Below are 18740 nucleotides of genomic sequence, written 5' to 3'. Positions count from 1 at the left end.
TTTATAGGCAAACAAGAAAATGTAAAAATGGTAACTGCGCTCAACTTTCTCCTCTTTATTTTCTTATCATACACACAGACCGTGACAGATCAGAGACCATCATATCATCACTAACCTGAATCTGCTGATGGGTCAAAATCTTTACCAGTTTTCCTTGTGACTTTAGCTGGAGGAAAGGACGCAACAAATATGACAAAATTATGAGGGGAAAATCTGCATCACTGTGAGACATTAACTAATATAGTATTGGGAACATTATTTGGTTTTTGAAGAAATTGACAATTTGAAGACAACTGATCTGCTTTAAGTTGTCTAGACTTAAATTCAGTGAATACATAATTTTATATGAGCACTGTTGAGAAAGTCATTAATTTGTTTTCTTGCAGAAAAATAGTGTCAACCTTCCTTTAGCCTTCCTTCCTTTCTTCACTACTTCTATTTTGTCCATTTTTATTCACTTCCTAAAATTTCTGAACTGCACAAATCCAGAATGTTTAGAACTGTGAATTTCAAAAATGCCGCAATCGTACCTTTATTCCAAGGCAAGATCGATTTGCGTTTCTTGTCAGGGCTGTCTTCACAAACTTCCAAACTGTAGGACTTGGTTGTTTTCCATATTTGATACTGAAAAAAAAAAAATTAATTGAATCATATTTATGAATAAAATAGCTGATTGAAGACGGTGAAGCTGAATCTTGTTGAGTCCATGATTTTGCAGTTGCTGGAAAAAGTAAATGATGTCAGAAGTACAAGGTTATTTTTGTATGAACACTAATAAATGGTGATGCAAAATCATCATTGATTGTCACCTGCAAAATAAAGAAATGAAAAGTCACAAGAACAGTGTTGCTTGACACTTTGTTAATCACTTTTGTCATTTAATATGAAGAATTTGATCAATTTTAATTTAAATCTCTGTCCTTTAAAACCTGTCTGTCCAAATGTATGCAGTGATGATGCAATGTCCAGTCTTTAGATTGATTTACAAAGTTTGGAAAAACTTATTAAAAATGAGAAAACGACAGAGGGAGCCTAAATGAAAACTGAGGTTAGTGTCCTGGTTAACGGGCCCTCTGTTGTTTGGCAGTTGTAACAACAAACCACAAACCAATCACATCCAGGAGCATTTCCTACTTTATAAAAATGGTACTCGGCCAATAGCCTACGTGAGCCATCCCTTTAATCAATATAACAGGTTTCCTGGTAATGGTATGACCACACGTTCATTTCATTATCATATAACATCTCATTTGAATATTTTGTTATATGGTTCTACCATGACACTGATACCCAAGTGGTCATTTCCTCTACTGATAAGCAGGATATCCTTATGGAGTAGGCATCAAAACCATACGATAATGGGAGCAATTCCTGTGTTTAAACAACAAACACAGCTGGTGTGGATTGCGTTTTGGTTTCATAATCCTATCAATAAGCTTGATAACAACCAGCCAGTGGTAATGGGGAGCAATACCTGGATATTACATCATACACCAAGCTATTCTGTGGTATATATACTGAATGAGTTTACCTAGAGTAAAAGGTCAAAGGTCAAGGTCATTTCCTAACACCAGTCCCCCCCCCCCCTCTAATCTATCCAACAGAAATTCCCCTTACTAAAAGCCTGCACATCCAACCTTTCAACTAATCATCACTAAACACTCCTAATTCGGTGTTTTGGTATTTAACCTATCAAAGTGATTTTCATGACGGTGTAACTTTAATCTGTTGCTTCTCTTTGCAGAGTTGTTGAAGACTACTTGTAATTATTTGAGAGATTTTCAGCAGTAATGTAGAGTTCCCAACTGGAAAAGATGTTAACAACCTAACATTGATGGGTTACACACATGGCCGGACTTTAAGAGCAGTGCTCAATAAGGCAACTGTCATGAGGCATTTATGAATGAACACGGATGATTAACAGGTGAATGGACAAGTGAGACCTGCGTGCTAATAGACTGTTTGGGTTCAGAGAAATAGATTTTTCAGTTGTTTCAGAAGGTGTTGAGAAAACCAGTCAATGTGTGAATGATAGTCATGTTTTATTCTACAGGTGCATGTAACATCTTGTTACTATTTTTTAATATTGTCAGTATTTTTGTTTTATATTCTTTCTAAGCCGGCAAAGGAGAGAAAGTTGCTGATTCTGGAAAGTTTTTGCTTTAAAATGGTTACAGAGAACACAAGACAGCGTGTAGGAAAAGCGAAGAAACTGACGCTTGAGTGACCAGTTAAAGGCTTAAGAACAAGCTTATAAAGAGACACAGAACAAATATTGATCAATGTACAAATGCACAGATTGAAATGACTGCCACAAACTACAATTTCAACACTCAACAATGAAAATGGAAAAACAGACAAATATATGAACTGAAACAGTGATTTATTTATATGTACACATATACATGTACAAGCTGGTGGAAAACGGGCATTTTTTTTAACAATCAAAGATGCAATACTATGCTATCTACATGTACATACAAAAGTACAAACAGTGCCTACATGCACATACATGTACAAAGAACCTTGACTGTACTGGAGGCATACATGTACAAAACCATCAAGATTTCATATTGCTCACTGATTCTATTTACTGCTAAATATAACTATTTGTATAGACAAATCCTGGATGACTATGTGTGTTGGTTGAATCAGTGACCAACTGGCATCTCACACATGACAATAGATTCAACAAGTACATGTACATGAGCATTCACAAAGAAAGATTGGCAAACACACTTAAAGCTGCTGTTCCATTCAGCGGATTATAAATACTATGCTATTATGTCAAGTCTGTAAAGGTATCATTTCTGTACATTTGGTCAAAGATGTAACCTTCACTTAATTCTAAAATTGTAATTTAAAAGGCAAATTGAGCTGCTCAAAAATCTTTACAATATTTTTTTTTTAAATGTCCAGTTCTGGACACCCCTGACTGCTGCATTTTTTAAATTTTTTTATTTTTTTAAATTATTTACCACAGTTTTAAGTACGCCCTATGCACAGGATACCAAATGTTAAATCAAGCATACTACTGCACTTTGGCAAGGGCAAATTTAATAGTTTGGTCATTCAAAGAAAACTAGACATTACTATCAGGCAGGTAACTTGGAAGTAACAGAAAAAAGAGAGGAAATTCCTTGCTTTACAAGACTTTATACAGTGTTTTTTTTTAATTTTTAATGGCATTTAAGTGTGAAGTGAAAAACAAGGAAATCAGCTGATCCGAGGAAAAGTTGCATGTCTGTACTATCTGCAGCGGAGCTGGTTCATTAAAGTGTCCTGTATAGTTTTGATGGGATGTTCATGTACAAGGCATATGTAAAACCAAAATGAGAAATACATACAATGTCTATATGACATGCATGTGACACAATTAACAGCAACAAAGGCTTTGTTTTATTCATTAGCACAGCCAGTTGCCTTTGTACTTTCTAACAACCTGAAGCTATAAAACACAATCTCCAAGGGTTTCTGATTTAAAGTCAACATTTCACCAGGCTTTGTTGTGTACTCCAGAATGCTTTTATGTGTACCTCCAACTTGTGTGTAATTACAATAAATAAAATCGAACCCTTTTCGAATGTTTCATTTGTGATATTTCATTTGTGCCGGTCAGTGATGGATGTTCATCAAGGATTAGAGAGTGCAGTGGACAATCGAAGGCCCAGAAACTGTAAACAATAGACAATCAGTAAAGTATCATTCAATCTCTAGGGATTAATTAATACGTTAATTGACTACAGACAGGAGCACAATACATATTGACACCAGCCAAAATTGGACTTGTATGATTAGAATCAGAGTTAAGAAAGTTGTAATATTTTTGCAAATTTTATATGACATACATTCACACTTTTTTTTCTGAATTAAACTTTGGATAAACATGCTAAAAAGGATACCTTATGTTTTGATCGTAGCAGAGTTCTCAATTTTCAATTCATTAGCGCTAGTTGTGCATCAGATGTAATTCAACGACCACTTAGAAAAAGGAAAGAACTACATGAAGGAAGGACTCATTTCAAACCAGGCAAAACAGGCACTTACCTGAAGCATTACCAAATACACCTGTTTTGTTTACTGTAGGACCTTTCAATTAAGCGTAGTAAGCTAACAGGTGCCATGCCATGCCAGATGTACATGTATATGATACAAAGAAAGCAAGGGGAAGTGTCTAAACTACTTGCGTTACAAATGTATAACCAGTAAGGCCACCTCAGTAGTCAGCAGAGTGCAGTATTAAAGCACAAACGTTTTTGAAGTTGAGTAAATATTGAATTATTAGTGGCACATATTGACTAATTATTGGTTACATACATGTAACACAATCAGCTCGGAAATATAAACTGATAAATGCAATGTCAAAATTATGATCTTCCACTGAAGGAAACTAAAAAATAATACACTGACCGGTGCATACATGTAGTAATACAATTTTGTAAATTCTGGACAAATGAACGTACAAGTGTGTGATAGCATGCTGATGATACACCCATGAGAAATGCACATGAGTTGGTCAAATTTTGAAGTTCCTCGAGCAAATTTATACTGTGTAAGTTGTTTGTGGGAATGTAACAGTGACAGAGATACATTACATCCTAAAAGCATCATGTCCTATTCTGAAATCTGATAATGTTGACATTGCATTGAATATTACTTTAAGACCACACACCTCAGCAGGTTAAAGCAACTACATTTATTAGCACACGACACAATACAGTAGAATGTCGGTATACTGAACATGATGAGGTCCACGACAGAATGTTTGTTGTAGCGGTCCTTCATTTTAGCTATTTTTTTTGGAGCCGGCATGACACTCAAAGTTGACAAGAGTACCTACAGGTGTGTACTTTCTCATCCATTCAATGGGGAATGACGCCAGCAGGTCTCTCATGCTCATCAAAATGTGCTTTCTTTTAATTTTATATACTGACTGAAACTGCAGATCCTGTGTTGTAGACTGGTTCTTATCCTTCTATTTTGGTATTGTCTTTATTGGGGCACTGCGGGAACCAGTTTTTCAGAACTGACAACGAGATTTTGTTTTTTTAGTTGAGAGGCATGCTGAGCGAGACAAATGCACAATGTGAATGCAATTTTCCAATAACTCAGAAACGTTTGGTATAATTGTACATAAAATTTGAAAGCCAAAGGGTGATATTGGTTATAGCAAAACTTTGGTATAGCGGTGTTCCTTATAGAGACATTCTACTGTATGCCCATTTACATTTAGATTTGAAAGGCAGCAAGATGCTACAGAGATCAGAGGATTATTAAGACGGATTGCACTCGTCAGGACCCACGGACTGCCTCACCTTTTTCTTATTGCCTTTCTGTGCTGCCTTCTTACGGTCCCCCGTCGCTTCGTCGGTACTGCTGACACTACCGGTGCAATCACTGCGTTGCCGACAGAAGACCGGTAGTGGATTGCCGGCCATCTCGGCTAACACACAATCCTGGTAGACTTGGTTCTTCAGGAAGCGGGAGTAGCTATCGTACTTCATCAGCTGGAAGATCTGGGAGATTGAGTTACGGCAGCAAAATAAAAAAGGGTATATTTACATTGCTTGGATCTTATTCTGTGGCAACATACTTGCAGTTAAACCAAAAACCACAAACGTTTTTTGTTTGTTAAACAAGTATGTGAGTAATAATTATCTTGACCCAAAAATTAAATAAAGCCAAGATCATAAAACCAATTTACTTCTGAAATTATTTTCAAACGATTCAAGACAGACACTATGAGACGACACTCTCTGCATTATTATGTATAGGGAACATTATCCTGCAGAGGCTGTGTGACTTAAATTAGTGAAGAACTCTACGAACAGCTGACATACATGTACAAGTCTCTACAGTTTCAGTTTCAAAACAGTGGCGTGGAGATAACAGGAAATAACTGGCACTTCGACATGGCAAAGAAACAGAATTCGAACCTGTTGCTGCTGGGCTTTAAACATATCTGGAGTAGGGTTCTTGAGGCATTGCGTCACCTTGGAGGCACAACTACTGTCCAAGTTGACTGGCATTGAGGAGTCGTCGGAGAGATGCTTACTGTAGATGTGCTGTGACATCCGCTTCAGCTAGAAACCAAATATAACAGTCTTTAAAAGAGAGACTTCACTTATCTGGACCAACAGGTTCATATAAAAGGGATGCCAGTGCATTTTATATTATTCTACTATCAAACACAGTAATCGATAATCACACCTGAATTTGTTATTCAGTGTTTGAAAATCCAGTGGTGGTAAGAAGTCATAATAGTGAATCTTAAAAATAAAATGTGTGAGGAGATATTAAGTTTTTGTTTGTAAAATCTGTGAAAATGAGTTTTCAGACTTGCCTTTAACATGTCTAACAACAATGAACAATGCTGCTTCATGAAACTCTTGCTTTATATTTAATGAGCTGGATATTTTTACTTCATTTTAAAAAGTTCAATGAGTGAAATACTTCTCTAGTCATAAAATAAACTCATTCCTAATTAGGCCTAAAAAAGCTTGTGCTTACGGTAACCCGACCTACCTGGATTTTTTAGGCAAACTTTCGACCTAACATATTTTTTGACACATCTTACAAAAAATTGTAAAAAAAAATGTAATTGTAATAAAAATAGAAAGTCTTCAAAAATTGTAAAAAAAAATTGTAATAAAAATAGAAGTCTTCCCTATGTCAGTTTGTGCGTGTGTCATTTGTTAATTAAACAATTAAACAGGTTAATTAAACATAATTCTGTTAAAGATACTGTAATTTATACAAAATAAGTCTAACATACTGACAAACACAAACAAAACTTATTTCCCTACCAACATACGTGGACACATCTAGGGCATTACCGTGAACAAAAAATTGAATTACTTGTGAATGTAAGTCTGTAAGTACTAGTGCTGTACCCAGTCTGTCGAGTGTTGTAAACAAATGTGGTTTACATAGTGTGTAACTAAATGTTTCAAACAAATGTTGTTATTTCCTAAGGTTCACTCACGTCGTCTTTCTTGGTCATCTTACTCATTGTCTCACAGGCAATCCAAAACATGATGTTCTCCTCACTGAACTCTCGCTTGAGAAATTCCTACAACAGACATTGAATAAAAACAGTTCTTTTTAAACTGGAGACTGAGAAACCGTCATTTTTAAATTCACATCAGTATGCATGTAGGCAATGTAATCTTGCTCATGTGCATATACATGTATGTACTATAGCAAAATATCTGAAACACGGTCACGACTGGCTTTTAAGGATGTTGGAGGAATGCAACATACAATTTTTGGAGGATTGAGGGCACATGGGCATTCAGTATCAGTTGATTTTGGAGGATTGAGGCTGAATGAATTTTGAGAGGCATGGCTGTTAGAGGTTTGAGGCAGTGGGTATCCTATCCTTCATTTGAATGTATGTAAGTGCACAATTTTGGAGGATAGAGGATTGGTTCCTAGCAAAAAGGGCCTACAGGGAGTTAACGTTAAGGGTAGTTTCATCTGTGTATCAGTGTTAGCTTCTTAGGACTGAGTCAACAAGAGTACGTACTGTAAAGCAGGCCAGGCCAAGTTCATCTTGTAAGAGATGGTCAAAGCTGACAGCCCAACTGGAGACTCTCCCAACTTCCTGATTACCACCGATTTCAAGAAGATTAGGATTGGATCGATTGGTTTCACTCTTCAGCGTTGATTCCCCCTCCGCTGCGTCAAGTTCTGTGGCAAGACAATACCAGTTTCAAAACTCGGACCGAAAATCGCAACGTAATTTATAAACCATTAATTTGAATTGTAAAAACATTACTAACCTTCAAAAATTATCAGGATATGTTAATTCTTGCATTCATTTGAAAGGAAGTGTGCACATGTACGACACGGATAAATAACCATGACTTCTTACTGTGCGAGGTGAATTGTGGCTTAGGGTAAAATTACGACATGAAATGAAAGTCAGCTTTGTGATTTCTGGGATTTGACCGGAGAGGACATTATAAGAGGAAGTACATTGTAATGTTGTAGTGAGTGATGAAAATCAAGCAATTAATGGTGCCATTAAAACAATGGCACGCCCTCAGTTTCTACTTAAATATAACACTTGTCTTTTTCAAATAACTTTGGCATTTCTGTGAATTCTTCGACACAAAGAGCAAAGGAGTGTAGCTCACCTCCATCGGATGCTGCCAGGGACTAGCAGGAAAAAGAAACAAAATCAGAAAGTTATTCAATTTCAATGTCACAAAAGGCACACCCAGTTGTGTTTTACTTTACTCTCGAGGACAATGCTTTGTGTTTCCTTTGTCTCTGTAATATAACACTCTCCAGTAAACAAAGCACACCAACCTACCTGTACTACAGAGGACCGTTTCCAAGAGAAAATTCAATTAATTCGAATGCAATTTTATTTCAACTTGTGTCTTTTCACATGTTTAACTCATGACCCAAATTATGAAATTGTTGATTCTACTGGGTGAGCCCCAAAATAATGCAGCCCTGAAACATGTGCCTTTTTTTCCCCAAAAACGTGATCTGTTAATACCTATGTTTTGGATCACAGATCACACTTTTGAAGGAAAAAAAAGGAAAATGTTTCAGGGTTGCAATTTTAGGGGTCACCCTGTACATTACAAGCATAAACAATTTCCATGGGCCAACATTCAACTTTTCACTGGCTGTCAGCACAGTATTGAATAAACCTGAGTACATGTACAATTGTACTCATACGATTGTATAGTACTGGGTTTGGTGCCACGAATATGTTCATTTAAGCAAATTCGTTACACATTGCTTACAAATTAAGTATATACTACTTACTCTGAACGCAAGAAGCTTGCTACAACCAGAAGCTTGTGAGCTTCTGGATTTGGCAAATTTATGGAAGGCACTCATTGGAAAAAGCCTGTTAGATTGTTCCTTTCCAGGAACAATTCACCAAGTTCACAACAAAAATGACAGTGTCTATTAATGTAGACTGACACGTTGCAGCCATCCACAGCCTTCTCCGATGTCTTAACGATGAGTGTTGATTTAATCAGTGAATTAACAAGTCACGTTCTTGTCATGTCTCAAAAAGTAGGACGTCAGGTGCTAAAACTAGCAGGAAGAGCGAGTATACAGCAACCGCACTGCTGCCACCGAATGCACAAGTCCTCGATCTATCCATACGTGTAACACTACAATTTGATCAGACAGGAACTTGTTCTACTTCCTGGTAAATCACAAGAGGTCACGACACACAGAAAGTGTAAGGAGAATGAACAATAGAACACAAACTACACAATGTACCTGAGTAATGTCAATGTGCTCTGTATACGGTGCGCACTGTACATACATCCATATAGTTGAATTCAATCCCCTTTGACACAATTCTGTATTTTTTTTCTATTCAGTTCCTCAAACCACCTACGTACAAGGATATGTACACAATTCCCTGGGCTAAGTTAGCCTGTTATTTTCATAAAACTCACTGCATGGCTGAATGACTATATAAAATACAGAGCACAAAAACCTGGCATTTAACTTTTCAAGGTCTCATCCTGTTTGTTTACACAGTACATGTACATGTGAATTTAGTAGCCAAAGAAGCAATGCTTAAAGTTGAAGGTAATATAAACAACATTTGCAAAAATCTAAAAACAAAACTACCAAATTATTTTGGACTACCTTACTTGACTGTAAGTGAATGATAGACTCAAGCATCCTGTGAAATCATGGTGCCTGGCGTACTGCCATTTTCAAGAAAAGTGGCATATTTGTATCAATTTCCAACGATGGTCAGCCGACCATCTTTGGAAAAAAGTTTTTTTTGAAGTACTGCCCCCAATTTACCAAATTAAGTTAGTCCACAATTGTTTTTGCAATCGGTTACACATCCATGTAGTCTGGTTCCCTGACCTGACTATTCCCCGACATCTATAAATTGAAGTAGTCACAGGAGCCAGACAACAAAAACAGCATTTTTTTCCCATAGTTGTTCCAGCATTTATCAGTTTATGAACACACAACTCTACACAGGTCAGTGTAACAATACGTGCTGTAAAATATCGGTACTACCCCCTAATCCATCCACTTCTGAAAATTACAACGAAAGCAAATGTTGTATATTAGTTATTACCTTTAAAGTGAAGAAATTACATGTAGATGTACATGTACACTACCCCAGTTTAGATCTTTCTAATTCATTTATACTTGTTGAATTTTGTTCACACAAAATTTTGTAACAAAGTTATGTGCACACGTACAATATGTGTTTATGTACGCGCATGTACATGTACCTCAGAATAACTTCATTTTCTTTTTCAATATTCAGGTCAGTTTCTTTAAAAATACATTGTAGAAAGGAAAAAAAATCCTCGAGCACAAAACTCAAAAGGTCACTCAGGGATCTACGTTTGGCAATAAATTACAAATGTATTCCTTCCTTCAGTTTCTATGATCGTGACATGGATGGTGGTATTTCCAATTTTCATTATTGTTTGCATCAATAGCCGTGTAATTGTTTGTATAAAGGTTGTATCAACATGTTAAAGGTGATGTGGAGTGTTTGACAAATTTCAGAACGTGTTTTTTTTTTTTTAAATCTGCTTTAATTAAACAAAATGTGAAATAAGTCAAATAGTGATTCTTTACTTTGTCCACCAAGACCCCCACCCTTCACTTCTTTTTTTTTTTTGGGGGGGGGGGGGGTTGACAGTTTCAAGGCAATTAATTGGCCTTACATGTTCATGTAGGTACACACATGTACATGTACATGTATGTACATGTACATGTACGTGTATACATGTACATGTATCATGTGCAGATAGTACATGTACATTCCTAACTTTAGCTCACTACTACCGATACTTTTACACATGTTATGTTTACGATGTAAATATAGGTAGCCATTCCCACCAATGGTACCCACTGATCCTAATCAATATATCCCCATTGATGATTACTATTCTATTTGTGTCTATTGTCATCAGGTTTACTTTATCAAGTGGCACTACAGCCCACACAAACACTGCTTGACTACCTGTACCCCATTGCATTGCACTGCATTGCACTGCATTGCTCTGCATTGCATTGCCTTGATGTATAGCCAACTGCTATAGCGTTGATAAAGTTGACATGTACATGTACATGTACATGTACATGACACGGTTTACAAAAGTTCACAAACACGGTGTTGTTCTGGAGTATGCAGTAGCTTTTCATTGGGCAAAATTGATTGTTTATAGGCCCTATATTGAAGCTGTGAATACATTGTGCATGTACCTAGCTTTTCTGACTAAACTAAATAATAGATGGCTACGGTGACAAAGATGACCGTGCTGGAGACTGAATGCCTGCAATAGTCCTCGGGACTTGCAAATTTAGAAATGAAAGCAACGGCATAAACTTAATTACAAATTAATATCAGTCTGCTCTGATAAATAATTGAATTTGTGATTAAACATACATGTACTGTAGTGTTTTAATCCACATTTAAAAAAAAAAAAAAGGTGAGGCTTGGAACACATAAATAGTCTGGTACCATCCCATTTAACAGTTTACAATTCATAAAATTTAAATAATTGATACAAATGTACATTCAGGGAACACGATCAAAAATGGCTTCCTTGTGAATTAAACGTAGGTATATTTCAATAATAACTGAGCAAAAAAGATAACTTCAAATGACTAGGAAACAAGGTTAAACCATACCCCTTCCCACTCAATACCAGAGTGAAGTGAATGAACTTGAACCCTTTGATCGTGTAGTGGAATTCAGCCCATTACGCTCAGGTCACAAATCTGAAAAATCATGTGATTCCCGTGGAACAGTGGCATCGCTACACAAAATAATCGCAACCTTGATTGTGTTAGCCATGATAATACGACGATTCCTTGGCGTAGACAGTCATGTGACTTCTTTTTCAATAGCGGTTAAAGCGTGTTGATAACAATCACATGACCTTTCACGGCCACATCCGTTCATTCAGCCATTTTTACCGCAACCTGATTGGCTACACGTTGAAATAAGATGATCCGGATGCGTGCGCGATGTCGTAACATCACATAGGTTTGACTGCGATAGATTCCCGCTTGTCGGGAACGTCACAGAAGTTGAAATTTTCCTACTCTTGTGACTGTTGAGTTTTTCGAGCACTGACTGCTGCCAATCATTTCAATATCATCACAGTTGCACTCAGGTCGCAAAAATAATTGGCGAATACTCTGTTCCCAACGGTCGTAGCTCAGGCGCAACTTGATCCTGGAAAGTCAGTTGCGGACTGTTTCGTGCTGTCGCAAGGTCGACCTGACGGCAGTTTACTGAGTTTTACGAAAAGGGGTCTGGAAGCTAGATAAGTTAAGCCAGCCTAAAAGAATTTCCTGATGTCCGGTGGTGTCCGCGCAAACCTTTTCGAGGATGCTTCGACTCACAAGCAAAGTGAAATCTTGAGCGCATCATGTTTCATTCCAACCCCAAGACCTCTTATTTTCCACTTTCGGACATAGATCTCCATTCTCCCATCCTCTGAAAAAGGGTTTTGGTTTAGGCATAAACAGATCCGCTTTGCAAGCAGACTGGCTTCCCGTCCATACAGTATCGATACTGATACACCGCTAGAACAAAATTGTCGTTTGGAAGCCAGTAATATAAAACTGTAAAGTAATAATTCAATAACTAAATGTGGGCCGATTTTGTTTGGTCAAAGTCTCATTCAAAAGTTAATAACTTTTTCGTAGCTGGAAAAATAGCTATTTAGAAAAGAAATCTATTTTTTTTGGATGAAACTTGAAATTAGCATCTTTAAGCACATGATCTGCTTCTTAAGTTAATGTTGCTAGAATTCTACGAGTTACTCAAAACTTACCTGTCTAGTTCCTGCTTCGTTGAGTGGAATGTTGAGCTGTGAACCCCTCTGCGATCTTTGCTGAGACATCTTTAAGTTGGAAGAACTGTATTCGGAACAGTCACTGTTACGTCTTGTTAAGTCATGCTGGAATGCAAACAAATTGAGTTATCATACACATGTACATGGTTGGAAAGCCCACAATGTAAGCTCTCATTAGGTATATAATAGAGCTCCATAGCCCCTTCCGTTCTGGAGATATGACCTTACTTCCTTGGAGTTCGAAATACACAGCCAAGAAAAACAAGCTTTGAAAGAGCTGGCTCTGTTGTAGATTTGGGCAAGGTGCACTTTATTCATTGAAATCAACATTTCAGTGATTGAACCCTGAAACTTTAGGTAACACTCTATGTTATTCATGACAAACAATGAAAATCACATTTTCATGAACTTTTTACCCTCTGAACATTGAGCGGGCCATTACACGAGAACGCACACGACGGGTCACAAATGCAGACGCAAACTTGAATTTAAACTAAATAGGATGAAGAACTACAGAAACTACTAATATTTTAAAAGAAATTTCATACATTTTGAAATTATACAGGGTGACCCCAAAAAATGCAACCCTAAAATATTTGCCTTTAAAAAAAAAAAACATGCACAGACGTGTACATGTATGTTATTATACATGTACATGTAGTTCCAAAATGTACACATGTACATGTACACGGAGACTTGGAAATCAGCATACTTTTCCTGAAATCCTGAAAACAATTTTAAATACACTTGCATTTATAGATAGAAACAAACATTGTGTAGATCAGGTGCTTCTGCATCTTTTTTGTAACATGAATGCCACTCCCTTTAACTTTCAGCCTTTTATTATAAATACCATGAATACTAGATAAGAAAACACATTTTACAAAGTTCAAGAGGGCAAAATCTCCCTCATGAAATTAGTTATACCGGTATTTACCTCCTTAGATGTATGATGGGTACCTGAATGAAGTCATGTTCAAAAGGGGGTCATGATTAAGATTATGTGTACACACCTGTCGGTGGATCTTGAGTCGCAGCTGTGTCATCTTTTGTGCCTCTGCTTTCTTATTAGGATTCAGCAACTCAGAGCTTCTTGGGCCAGCATCCAACTTTGCGTACAAGGAGTGTCTTCCAGTAGGAGGTCGACCGCTCACATTGCTGACATCACCTGGTTTGTTTCGTAGATGAACGTTCATATGATTGGTGACGTCTGCAAGATTTTGGTTGGTGTTACTATCAAGAGTTTTGCTTGGCGGGCGATACTGATTAGAGGTTGGCACAGTGAGAGGACTGCAGAAACCGACTGGGTCTGGTCTTGCTCGAGGAGTCAGTCGACCCGATGCTGTGTTAAAGACAGCTGAACTGGGTCTAGCAAGAGGCGTCACGCTGCCGTTCCGATCTCTCAAGATAGGATCTGGTCTTGCCCGTGGAGTTAAGCGTCCTGAAGGATCTGACATCTTCTTCTGATTGAACGTGTTTTGAGGTGAATTTTCTGGAGATGATGGGGAGGCGGAAGACATTGAATATGAGGACTGGGACGTGTTGATTTCAGCATGAACAACGTGTCTATTGGGAGAAGAATCACTGGTTGCGCTTTGTCCTCGGGTCCGTTGATTACGGATATGTCCTGCTACATCTACAATCATAACTCTCTCTCCGTGTTGGTTGGCTTCCGTGCCATTCTCCTTACCGTTACCGAATCCACTGTCACTATTACTACTGTTACTGTTTGAGCGTCTGGGACCTGCAGGATACGCAGACTGGCCGTAGAAATCAGCAAAGTGCAGTCTGTCGCTGTGACCTCTATGCAGCTGGGCAATATGCATCAGGAGGGGTTTGGAAGACGTCGGAAACTGCCGACATGAATTTGTGGCGTCATCGTGCACACACTGAATGCCAAATCTTGCAGCCATTTGGGCATGAACACTGTGATTGTTCAGGGAAGGGTCAACAAGGAAAACATGACAAGAGCTCCCAATGGGTTCCTCGTCGCTATCAAGACTGTCAGGGATCTGTGCTTGACTTTGTGCGGTTACAATGCCAAAACAGCGTCTGTCATCCGGACAAATTCCTGAGAAGGTAATACTGTCTGACGGGTACACTACTGTCACTTTGTGATTGGCATTGACCAGCTCAACTCCCATATTAGTGATCTCCATCAACATTAAGGAATGGACCCGTTGCTCAAGATGCAGGCGTCTCACGCAACCACGTATGGCTTGCAAGCTTGCCGTGGGTAAATTAGCCGATGCTGGAATATCAATGGATCCCAGATAGCCCACCACAGCATGCATTATGACCCGACGCTCTTTAGGAGGGCCAGCTGATCTTGGATGCCGAGACGTCTGCCTCGAGTTGGGACGAAGCGATGGATACCTGATATTGGACACTTCTACTGGGGTCAAAGGTCGGAGGCCTTGGTCGGCCTCATCTTCTTCAGCGAAGAAACTGGTGTGACTTTGTGTAGAGTATGCCCTTTGCCTTTGTTTACTCTCTGCATGACGCTTAACTCTTCGCGGTTTTTGTGACCCTATTTTTTCAAAGCTCCTTCCGTTCCAGTAAGTGTAATCGTAACCACTCGCAGGCTTCTGAAGCACGACCTTTGCTTTCCCTGTTTGGTTGTATGGACTTAAGTGTCCTGGTGAAAATTTACTGGAAGGATCAGGACCCGTAGGCGTCATGGACTGCAGATGTTCATTTCTGTGATCATACAATGGTAACTGCTGTTCATGGAAAATTCCCCGCTTTAATTCATCTCTCTCCAGTTCATCTCTGTTATCTGCATTTGGTGGTGTGCTCTTTGATCTGCTGTATCGCACCCTTGGAGGGGGTACATATTCCTCATCTGAAGACTCTGATTCATCCAAGCAAGCAACTGTAAGTCGAAGAACACCTGATGTTGATCCTATTAGTTTAATGATCTGTTCATGTCCAACACGTGTGACATTCTCTCCGTCGACAGCCATAACACAGTCACCAGACTTTAGTCCAGCGATATCGGCTGGGCTACCAGGTAAGATACTACTAAGAACACATGGATACTGGCCAGTCATCGTGAAGCCGTAGCCATTACGACCACGTCCAACCTCCACTGTCTTCAAGTTTGAAAAACTTGTTTTGGGAAGTTTGGTCTTGCTTCGCCTGCCGGGATGCATTTTGACTTGATGTGATTCTCTGTGTGGAAAGAATTGAAAAGATTATTAATAATACAGTCAAACACGTACTACGAGCTCAAGCAAACTCTCAGAAAAACCTTGTATTATACCCTACCTCGTATTATGTGTAGCGATGGTTTTCCCATTCACGGAGCACAAGCCCGGCCGTGTGCTTATATATTGTTTGTGTAATATGTGCAAAAGTCCCGAGACATAAGGCAAAATAAAAAAAAAACATGTTTAGCGTCCTGCCTCTTTGACAAAAAGGAAGGAGGAGGCCCTTTTTTTCTTTTTTTTTCTTTTTAAAATGGCCGCCCGACACATTTTTCAAGACAACGCGGCCGGGCTATTTTTCAAGATGGTTACCAGCTTTTTTCAAAATGGCCGCCACTTGGACTCAGGAAATGACATATTGGCTTCTTATGGGCAAGATGCAACAGAAAATGTGACCAAAATGATGTAACTATGCAGAACCGAACATCTCTTCTGCGCAGAGATCGTTAAAATTTATCAATTTTTGTCTTTAAAAAAAAAAAAAAAAAAAAAAAAAAAAAAGGAGGCGGCCTCTAAAAAGGAAGCGGGCGGGGACGCTAAACATGTTTTTTTTTTTTACTTCGCCTAATGACATTACGCTTTGTTTAAAGTACCGAATGTACATGTAAACAGTGCAACCCATGAGGTTACTAACAACTCTCAGTTAATCAGATGGCCATAAGTAGGTCACATGATCTGTACTATGATGTAAACAGCGCTGTCAGCCAATCAAATGGAAATATCCAGGTCATGTGACCTGATCAGTGATTTAGACTGTATGATGAGCAAAAATAAAGGGAAAAAATTATCCATACACATCCAATTTACAACACAATCATTTCAATAAAAATCAATCCATAGTATACAATTTAACTGTCTTCAAATTAATTTAAATGTCATTTATAATATCAAGAACGATTATCGGAATAATGGTTTCCGAAGACCAAGAAAAATGAAAAGTTCCATTGAAAAGTAGCCACATTTGTCGTAACACATGAACAATTGATGCGGACTTAGCTTATTCCGCCTCCTAGAAAACTATGTTGGCATCCGTGGCGCACCTAGGATTTGGCATTGAGGGGGGCTCACAATTTTGATTTCTTCAATATTGACGTCACATGCGCTCGATAGTTATATCAATGAAATGGACTGCACAACTCGGCAGATACATTTAATTGTGAACGGTAAGTTCAGAATATTTTGTTCTTTTTTCAAAATTACCGGTTGTTTGGAACAATTTAAGGGGTCTTAAGGAATGCCATGAATGTGTGGATCTATCCAGGGTTACTGTCTTTCTCATTTGTCATGTTTCTTTCTCTTTTTGGGGGCCTTTTGTCCTCGCAAGGGTGTGCACAAAATGCATACAGTGTACCGGTACCTGTCACCAAAGTATGCCAAATCGGTGGAGTGTTAGTACGGAGGGTACCGAAGTTCTAGCACTCCACTCAGTACGCTAATGGCAACAATGTTGTTGTTGGAAAAAATGTTGCAACCTGACGCCACTTCTGCGATTGCGTACAGAGTCAAGAAAAGTAGGCCTATAAAATTGGAAATATTTCTCAGTCCCAGATTCATGTCTTATCATAATTGTCCCCAGGGCCAGCCAAGGTTATAATTTAATATAATATGATTGGCCATGCTGCTCGCATTGTCACCAGGCGAGTTGGTGAGGGGGAAAGTTAGGGGGCCGGCTGTCATGGCTGTTGAGATAAGGGGCGATTTGACTTAATGAAATTCCATCCATGATGACTGACTCACTGTACCGAGTATACTCATTCATGTCATTTTTACGATAGTCGTTACATATGGAAATTGGATGGAAGCTCACCTTATTACAGTTGAAACAAAATTCTGACAAATTGATCTATCACCATTTCTATGTTTCAGGACCTTTCTCCATTGCAGCAACTCAACGTTTGGGAAGTCTGAAGCAGTGAAGGCATGACAGAAATCCCGTAAATTGTCGGATTAAACCAGTCGCCATTCCGTTACTGCTTCATGGTTTCCATGCAAATTACAGCGATAATAATGTGTCAGAGTACGAGTACCAGTGATAGTGGCTTGTATATCGATCGGTAACGGTAGAGGGCGCGCGCAAATATTCGTTCATTCAATAAGGGTGCGTTCGAGTAGCTCACCCGGCGACTCTCCTGAATGCCTGAACTAGATAGAGGCAGCGCGCAGACACAGCCGCGATGAGCGCAACCGGTGTCTTTATGAAAATCAGACTCCCTGAAAATCGGACCCCTTTTCCCCTTTTATTGGTTAAACCTCTCACGTGAATCCAAATTCACGCTGCACCTGGCTACCTTATTATTAGACCAGGCGAACTCTCAATTCAATCGATCACCATCCTCACGTTTTTATTATTATTATTATTATTATTATTATATTTATTCGACCTCAAACAGCACCAAAAAAACAAAAACAAGAACAGACAAAATATATATACATGTACAGAACAAATCCAAAAACTAGACATACAAAAATAACGAGACAAAATACAAACCAAAAAGCTACAAACACACATAATATGCAATAAATGACAGCAAGGCAACTAGCATAATTATTATAGTGAACTTGGGTAAAAACATGAATACAACTGTTCTCTTAGTTTCAGTCAATTGCAAAACTCACAGAAATTGGGCTGGAATTACATCCTCTTGTGTCAATTAAAAATAGGCAGCAATTTACCATTATTATATAGACTTCAAAT

The 18740-nt window shown here is 38.4% G+C and overlaps 1 protein-coding gene across 3 annotated transcripts in view; it reads right to left on the bottom strand.

Annotated features, from left to right (window-relative positions):
- Positions 1–18066, bottom strand: part of LOC119739819 (regulator of G-protein signaling 12-like) — a 28947-nt gene extending 10881 nt beyond the window's left edge. For 2 of the 3 annotated variants that reach the window (XM_038214902.1, XM_038214903.1), the window contains exons 1-10: positions 17853–18063; positions 13850–16010; positions 12816–12941; positions 8142–8163; positions 7529–7692; positions 6986–7072; positions 5937–6083; positions 5316–5516; positions 531–624; positions 116–166 (exon numbers count right to left, since the gene is read on the bottom strand). In XM_038214902.1, the coding sequence (XP_038070830.1) occupies positions 116–166; positions 531–624; positions 5316–5516; positions 5937–6083; positions 6986–7072; positions 7529–7692; positions 8142–8163; positions 12816–12941; positions 13850–15991 (3034 nt within the window). In that variant the 5' untranslated portion in view covers positions 15992–16010; positions 17853–18063. Of the gene's footprint in view, positions 1–115; positions 167–530; positions 625–5315; positions 5517–5936; positions 6084–6985; positions 7073–7528; positions 7693–8141; positions 8164–12815; positions 12942–13849; positions 16011–17852 lie in introns of all 3 variants that reach the window. The other variant, XM_038214904.1, reaches the window with a different exon arrangement.
- Between the last annotated feature and the right edge of the window lie 674 nt (positions 18067–18740).

This window comes from Patiria miniata, unplaced genomic scaffold (genome assembly GCF_015706575.1).
Source record: "Patiria miniata isolate m_02_andy unplaced genomic scaffold, ASM1570657v1 HiC_scaffold_4, whole genome shotgun sequence".
Taxonomy (NCBI): Eukaryota; Metazoa; Echinodermata; class Asteroidea; order Valvatida; family Asterinidae; genus Patiria; species Patiria miniata.
Note: the sequence above shows the minus strand (reverse complement) of the source record. Positions and strands in the feature narration are given on the sequence as shown.